This window comes from Camelina sativa, chromosome 8 (assembly GCF_000633955.1).
Source record: "Camelina sativa cultivar DH55 chromosome 8, Cs, whole genome shotgun sequence".
Lineage (NCBI taxonomy): Eukaryota > Viridiplantae > Streptophyta > Magnoliopsida > Brassicales > Brassicaceae > Camelina > Camelina sativa.
This window is the reverse complement of record NC_025692.1, coordinates 27,065,993-27,073,523: the sequence shown is the minus strand read 5'-3', so window position 1 is coordinate 27,073,523 and position 7,531 is coordinate 27,065,993. Positions and strand designations below refer to the sequence as shown.

At 36.2% G+C, this 7,531-nt stretch overlaps 2 protein-coding genes across 2 annotated transcripts in view; one reads left to right on the top strand and one right to left on the bottom strand.

Moving 5' to 3' along the window:
- Positions 1-2,301, bottom strand: part of LOC104708913 (protein TRM32-like) — a 3,148-nt gene extending 847 nt beyond the window's left edge. The window contains exons 1-3 of the mRNA XM_019229204.1: positions 2,085-2,301; positions 1,786-1,871; positions 82-1,699 (exon numbers count right to left, since the gene is read on the bottom strand). Coding sequence (XP_019084749.1) covers positions 82-1,699; positions 1,786-1,871; positions 2,085-2,241 — 1,861 coding nt within the window. The 5' untranslated portion in view covers positions 2,242-2,301. The remainder of the gene's footprint in view (positions 1-81; positions 1,700-1,785; positions 1,872-2,084) is intronic.
- The window catches only part of LOC104708911 (probable protein phosphatase 2C 66), a 3,693-nt gene continuing 1,522 nt past the window's right edge, over positions 5,361-7,531 (top strand). The window contains exons 1-2 of the mRNA XM_010425567.2: positions 5,361-7,080; positions 7,161-7,274. Of these exons, the coding sequence (XP_010423869.1) occupies positions 5,506-7,080; positions 7,161-7,274 (1,689 nt within the window). The 5' untranslated portion in view covers positions 5,361-5,505. The remainder of the gene's footprint in view (positions 7,081-7,160; positions 7,275-7,531) is intronic.

Genomic DNA, 7,531 nt, shown 5'->3' with positions numbered 1-7,531 from the left:
AAAAAAAAAAAAAAAAAAAAAAAAAAAAAAAACTTTGTTATGGAGTAATGATTGAATGTTAATAATATATACAGTACATACCTCGAGAGATGTCGAAAACATTATCAGTGCTTTCTTCTGATGATTCTTTTAAGGATCTCGTTTCAGATTCAGCGTCAAGCATAGAGATTTCTCTGTTTTGTTCTGTCTCGATCATTGAAGTAATCTTTTCTGCGTCAATGGGTGAATCCTCAGAAGCATCCAGTGTTTGTTCAAGTGTTTCTTCGTGTTCTGAAGACTCAGAGTGATGTTCTGAGATCTCTGAAAAGTTTTCCAAGCCATCTTGTTCTTCCTCGATAGGTTGGACAGGAAGGTCATCAATCTTCAAAGAGTAAGATTTCATTTCAGGTAACGAAAGTATCCTTCCCAAGAATTTAGGAGTTCTCTTAGAAGGCAACGCTGATTCCTCAGACTCCACCTTTGATTTCTCTGAATTGTTATTACTGTTCTTCCCATCTCTTTGGAAGCTAGATTCATACAGTTGAAGGTATCTGTCGAGTGATCCACACAACGACGAAGCTCTTGTTATTTGCTTCAGTTTCGGTCCTTCTGCTTTGTTGTTGTTCTTAGTCGCAGAGCTTCCTCTCAAGTGTGAGAAAATGTCGTGTCTCAAATCTTTCGAAAAACCATACTTTCGAGGTACTTTGTCTAACACAGCATCCATAGTGATACGGTGTTTCTCGTTCTTGTTCTCGTTAATCACATGCTTTATCTTCTGCCTTAGGTCCTTGAAACGTTTGATCACCACTTGGTTCTTTCCTCGCTTCCTTGCATAACCAGAACCAGATGTATCTTCATCAGCTCTGTGTTCTGCAGCAATGGAAGGAGATGTTGGTTTTTTATCAATGTCTCCCACCAAGTCAAACCCATTATTATGATCCTCTCTGTTGCTACCATGAATAGGAAAGGATCCAGCTTTACTCATTGTTTTGGAGCTAAAAGACTGTTGGCTTTGGAAATGCCGGGCTAAAGGAGAACCTGGATCCTGCAATACTTTTAACAAGAAGTTTCTATTCATGTGTATCAGATTGAGAGCATCAAGACATGCTTTTGAACGTCTAGGTGATGTATCATCCTCATTCTCTGAGAAGTCCTTGGTGTTACTCATCTTTGGATCAAACCAATTAGCTTCATCCTCGTTGCTTTTCTCCTTATTCTTGGAATCTTTTTCATCAAAATCTGATTTACTTCCATCAGTAGTATCATCAACTGTAATGTTGTTCTCTACCCTAAAATCTTCACTGTCACTGTTGCTTGATTCCTCAGACATGAGATAAAGCGGGTTCAAGGAGCCAATCGCGGGTGAAATGCCAACCGACTTGTTAAAGATTCGGTTACGATCATCGCTGTTTGATGATGAAGTCTTATCTGAAGGAGCAACCTCACTCAATGATTCCTTCTCTTTTGGATTTGACTGGACAGGATAAGTGGAGCTTCTGTGATGACGACCTTTCCTCTTGGACTTGTCCTCTATTACAAGTGCCTTGATCAAAGCTTTCACAGACCTTTTGATTTCAGAATGTGTTTTCCTAGACCTCTCTTCTGAATTAAGTTTCTTGGACTTCTCCTCTGAAGTATGCTTCTTTTTTGCTTTCTCCCCTGAGTTAGACTCTTTGGACTTTACTGAAGAACTAGGCTTCTTTGGTGTTTGCCCAGATTCCTGAAGGAATTGAAACGGATGGCCAGTTAATAATTAAGAATCTGCCTTTATGAATTAAGTGCATATGTCAGTTTGGATCAACTTACATTATCTGTTTTATCTTCCACCTTGCTCTTGGCTAGGGGAATACCATCTGGTGATGGTATTGTGTTGTTTACTTCGTTTTTTGTTCCTGAAATCAGAACATAGTAAACATGTAAAAATGTGACAGAAGATATAAACAGTTTTGGAAATATGATTATGCTCATGAGATTATGAAAGCTGAACATATATACAGAGGAGCTGGGAACATCAAACAGAACCATGGCATTAGCAAAAGTTCGTTTCAAGAAATCCAACCTAACCAAAACATTCTAAAAGTGGGAGCCAAGTAATGTTTAATTACCAGGAGGATTTCTTCTGCAAATGGGTCGTTTGTGAGGAAGGCGTTTCTTGATGTAACGCCAATGGTTGTGTTTGAGAATGTCAAAAAGTCCCCACATGAATCCAGGGTGGTTTTGGATTGGGGAGCAAGTTACTTTGTGACGCAAGTTCTTCCCCATTGGTGATTTGTAAAGAAAAGTAAAAAACTCACTCAAGCTATAAGTTTATCAAACCTGAAATCAAAACACAAGCGACACATTCGATCTCCTGCACAAAAAAATAAAAAAAAATTGTAAGGAAAAACAGAACAAGCGTTTCCAAAAAGTATGAGCCTTTAAGGTGAGATATTTGTATTGACTTATAGATCAACGTTTACATTACCCAGATTGTAAATGTTGTTGTTAATAACCGATTAGGGTAATGCATAATATGTATAATAACCGATCTGAATTCGTTCCGTAGTTAAAATCAAAGAACAGAAACGTATGATCCCAAAACCCAAAACAAAACGGGCGTAACGTAAAATTCAAAACACAGGAAGGAAACGGAGTTAAATGTGGGTTACCTAGTGGAGGAGGTGGTGACATGTTTCTGGAATTGTTGTATGGAGCATCATGTTCTTCTTGGTCGCCGTAGCCATGGCGGGGTAGACAGAGAGGGGAAAGAGAAAAGGAGAAAAGCTGAAGAAGAACCACCCACCAAGCCGTGCGTAACATGAACTTTTTTTTTAGAATTTTGCCGTTTCGCTGATTTTTTTATTTATTCTTTATTATATACGAAAAGGAAAAGAAGGTAATACTCATGGCCCAATCAGATAATATGTGGCCAATACTTCATATAGCCCATTAAGAGTTCATGGCCCTTTTTCAGTAGCTACTGATTTTGCTTAGTTTATGAATCTCATTATCTCACAATTATTATTCTCCTGTTTTAATAAAATACATCAGTGTATAAAAGTAGCGAAGGGACTTTAATTTTAAACTCAAAAATAGCTTTTGCAAGACCTTCTTTTGTTTTCTACAACCGAATAAATCTTCTTCAAGCGTATAATTTATAGAATCACATTATATGTACGTTTTTTTTTGTTTGGTCAAAAACATTATATGTACGTTAACAATTGTTTTTGCTAGATGTTCTATTCGTAAATCGTAATATGAGTTACTTGTATTTGTTTTTCCTTCGGTAAATGTGAAACTGGTATTATATTAAAAAAAAAAGTTGGCTAACTACACGAAGTATAGAAGAATACATGGTCACACATACCAAGTATACTATTGTATCTTCAATTACACGAAATATATGTATTACATGGCCACATGCATGAACTATATGGCGTTATGTGGTCAACACCATAGACATACAATCCGGTACACCGGTCGATTGACTCCGGCGAAGACCGACGTTGACTCCGGCATTGACTAAAAAAATTGTATTCTAATTTTTTTTTTTAAATTTATATTAAATCATTAATAGTTTTTCATTATAAAAAACATATTCAATTCAATATATTAATATTTTTATATATCTCTAATGTATTCATTCTTATAATTAGTTAATTTTTATTTTTAAAACATAAACTAATAGTTAAATAAAAATCATTGATCATGATTTTCAAGATGTAATATAAAGGTATTTGCAAAAATATTCTTATTTTATACCCTTTTGCAAACATACCCTCTATATTGTTTAGCTAAAATCAATTTTTTGTATGTTTATCTTTTATATATTAGAAGTAAATATTGTGAATTTATTTTGTTGTTGTATACATGTTATTAAGAGTATGCAAATTTTATAGTAAAAGTATCTAAAATTTTATACAACATTTACTATGCAAACTATAAAGTAAAGAGTCATATACTCAATCTTTTGCATATTATTTTTATAATGAAAGTAGTTGAATTTGATTTTATGATTTTGTAGTATTTAAATAATCTTATTATCAAAGATTTATAATTAATCATTACTTTAGCTTTAAAAATAAAAATTAACTAATTATAAGAATGAATAAGTTAGAGATATATAAAAATATTTAGATATTGAACTGAATATATTTTTTAATCATGAAAAACAAAAATGTTTACATATAATATTTCTTATTTTTGATTTTTAATAGAAAAAAAATTAATACATTTTTTTTGTCAACAGCGGAGTCAACGTCGGTCTTCGCCGGAGTCAGTCGACCAGTGTACCAGATTGTATGTTTATAGTGTTGACCACATAACGTCATATAGTCCATGCATGTAGCCATATAATATATATATATATATCGTGTAGTTGAGAATACAATAGTATATTTGGTATGTGTTACTATATATTCTCCTATACTTCGTGTAGTTAGCCATCTTTTTTCCTTATATTAATTTGTCAGTAACCGCCATCGATCAATGTAACTAAAAAATTCAACAAATTCTGTGATTTATTATTTGCGACAAATTTCAATTTCAAATCCGTCGCAATATATTACAGTTTGCATGTAACTTCTTCTGTAATGGATTTATGGATCTTTTTCTTCGCAAAGATGTAAGTGTGGGTGTAATTCAAGATGTAAGTTTATTTTTAAATTTATTTACATCATTCAGAAAGAAACGAAAACTTGTTTTTTTTCGTAAAATATGGAGGGTAACGTATTTTCCATTTTCCTTTCCAAAATTGTATTTTTTTTGGGTTCAACACATTATCAAGTCATTTGACTATTTGCCATTACTACTTTAATAACTCTTTTTTTTTTTTCTAATCTATCTTACAAAACCACCACACTCTTCCTCACAAAGTCAACTCCTTCGTACACAAAACATCTTTCAAAAAAATAGAAAAATGGCTTTTATATACATTAAAATTATTTTTTCTTTCTTTAATATTGCACGTTGGTTTAGTCAAACCAAATCGGATAGAGCATTCCCGATTCCCGAATCAGAATGTTACCATACAGGCTTTGAATTTCTCATCTTGGGTTTGAATGAAAATTAAAGATGTTCCAACCCTTAAAAACACACAATTCTTTTCAATTTGGATTTCATTTTACAAAAAAATCTGAACCAAAACTGAAAAAGAAACAAAGATGTATCAAACACAAAAATAAAATCTCAACTATAATCAAACTAATCGATTTAGATTCGTATTTATTTAATATAGAAAAGCTAAAAGAATTTTTATAATATACTAATAATTTTACTAATTCCACTAACCATTAGAATAAAAAATAAACCAATCCCAAAGAATAAAAATAAACTTCTCAAAGTCAACTCTTCTCTTTCTCTCTCTCTATAACCTATGACGTGACTCTGTCTCTTCTTCATCTTCTTCATTTGGTTCCAACTTCCCAACATAAATTTAACCAAACTCTATTTCACACCATCTCCTCTTTATGAACGACGCCAATTCAAGTGGCTAGAGAAAAACGACATCGTTTCAGATTTCTAATCTCTTAAATCTTCTTCTAACTTATGGGGAATGGAGTCACCACTTTGACCGGTTGCTGTACAGGAACCGTCGCCGGAGAAATTTCCCGACGGTACGACGTGTCTCTTGTTCACGACGGTCTTGGCCACTCTTTCTGCTACATAAGACCGGATCTCACCGGTGTAGTATTACCTTCTCCTTCGCCGGAGATTCCTCTCCGATCAGAACCTATTCTTGAAACCACTACCACCTTCCGTTCAATCTCCGGCGCATCTGTCAGCGCAAACCCTTCAACGGCGCTCTCCGGAGCTTTGTCTTCTGATTCAGATTGTCAGTACAGCTCCGCCGTCTCCGCCTCCGCGTTCGAGAGCTCCGGTAGTTTCGCATCTCTCCCTCTCCAGCCTGTGCCGCGTGGCGCCACGTGGCAATCGGGTCCGATTGTCAACGAAACGGGTCACGGGTCAGCTCCGTTTGAGCGACGGTTCTTATCGGGTCCGATCGAAAGCGGGCTGTATTCGGGTCCGATCGAGCCCACTAAGAAGACTGAGAATGAGAAAGAGAAGCCGAAGAAGGTGAGAAGAAAAGCTTCAACGAAAAAACACAAATCGAAGAAGAGCTTTGTAACATTCAAAACACTATTCACGAGTCTAATCTCCAACAATAAACCTCGCTTGAAGAAGAGTGTGATCGAGCCGATCAACGGTTCTGATTCATCAGAGTCCGATCATCATCATCATCATGAACATGTGATCAGTTCCTCAAGAAGTCACGAAAACCCTAAATCTGATCTTGAAGAAGAAGTTAAAGAAGAAGATGGAAAACAGAGTACTGACTCTGTTTTGGATGTTGAATGGGCTCAGGGGAAAGCAGGGGAGGATCGTGTACACGTGGTTGTATCTGAAGACAACGGATGGGTCTTTGTCGGAATCTACGACGGGTTCAGTGGTCCAGATGCGCCGGATTATCTCCTCAACAATCTATACACCGCCGTGCAAAAGGAGCTTGATGGGTTACTTCGGAAGGACGAAAAGGTTAGGTCTTTTGGTGAAAACGGCGAGACCCGGATGGGAAAATGTTCCGATGAGGAAGATTCCGATTCGGGCAAAGAGAATTGTCCTGAAGTGAACAGTGATGATGTAGTTGCTTCCGGTGCAAGAAACCAAGAGAAGAGTGTGAAATGGAGATGTGAATGGGAGAATAAGTCAAACAACAAGACCAAACCTGATAACAAATGTGATCAGAAAGGATCAAACTCGACGACGACAAACCATAAAGATGTTCTTAAAGCTCTTTTACAAGCGCTGAGGAAAACTGAAGATGCGTACCTAGAGCTAGCTGATCAAATGGTCCAAGAGAATCCGGAATTGGCATTGATGGGATCTTGTGTTCTCGTGACATTGATGAAAGGAGAAGATGTTTACGTGATGAATGTCGGGGATAGTCGAGCGGTTTTAGGCCGGAAACCTAATTTAGCCACCGGGAAAAAAAGGCAAAAGGAGTTGGAGAGAATTAAGGAAGATAGTTCATTAGAAGATCGTGAAATTTTGACGAATGGAGCCATGCGTAATACTTTGGTTCCTCTACAGCTTAACATGGAACATAGCACAAGAATTGAAGAGGTAATTAACAAACAATCATTGTGTTATTTGTGTTAATTGAAATGAGAGAAACTGATGGGGTTTTGTGTTTATGAGGACAGGAAGTGAGAAGAATCAAGAGGGAACATCCTGAAGATGATTGTGCGGTAGAGAATGATAGAGTTAAAGGTTACCTTAAGGTCACTCGTGCATTTGGAGCTGGATTTCTCAAACAGGTACTATTGTACTAAGATCACTCAAGATTGTAAACGTTAAATTTCATGTGTTTTCAACTCATACTATGTATTAACGTAGATCCCATGTTACTCATGTCGTACCAAAACGTATATAGTCGTCTAATCTAATTGTTCTTCAATTCTTTTCCCGCACAGCCTAAATGGAACGATGCACTTTTAGAGATGTTCAGGATAGACTACATTGGGACATCACCATACATTACATGTTCTCCATCACTGTGTCACCACAAGCTAAC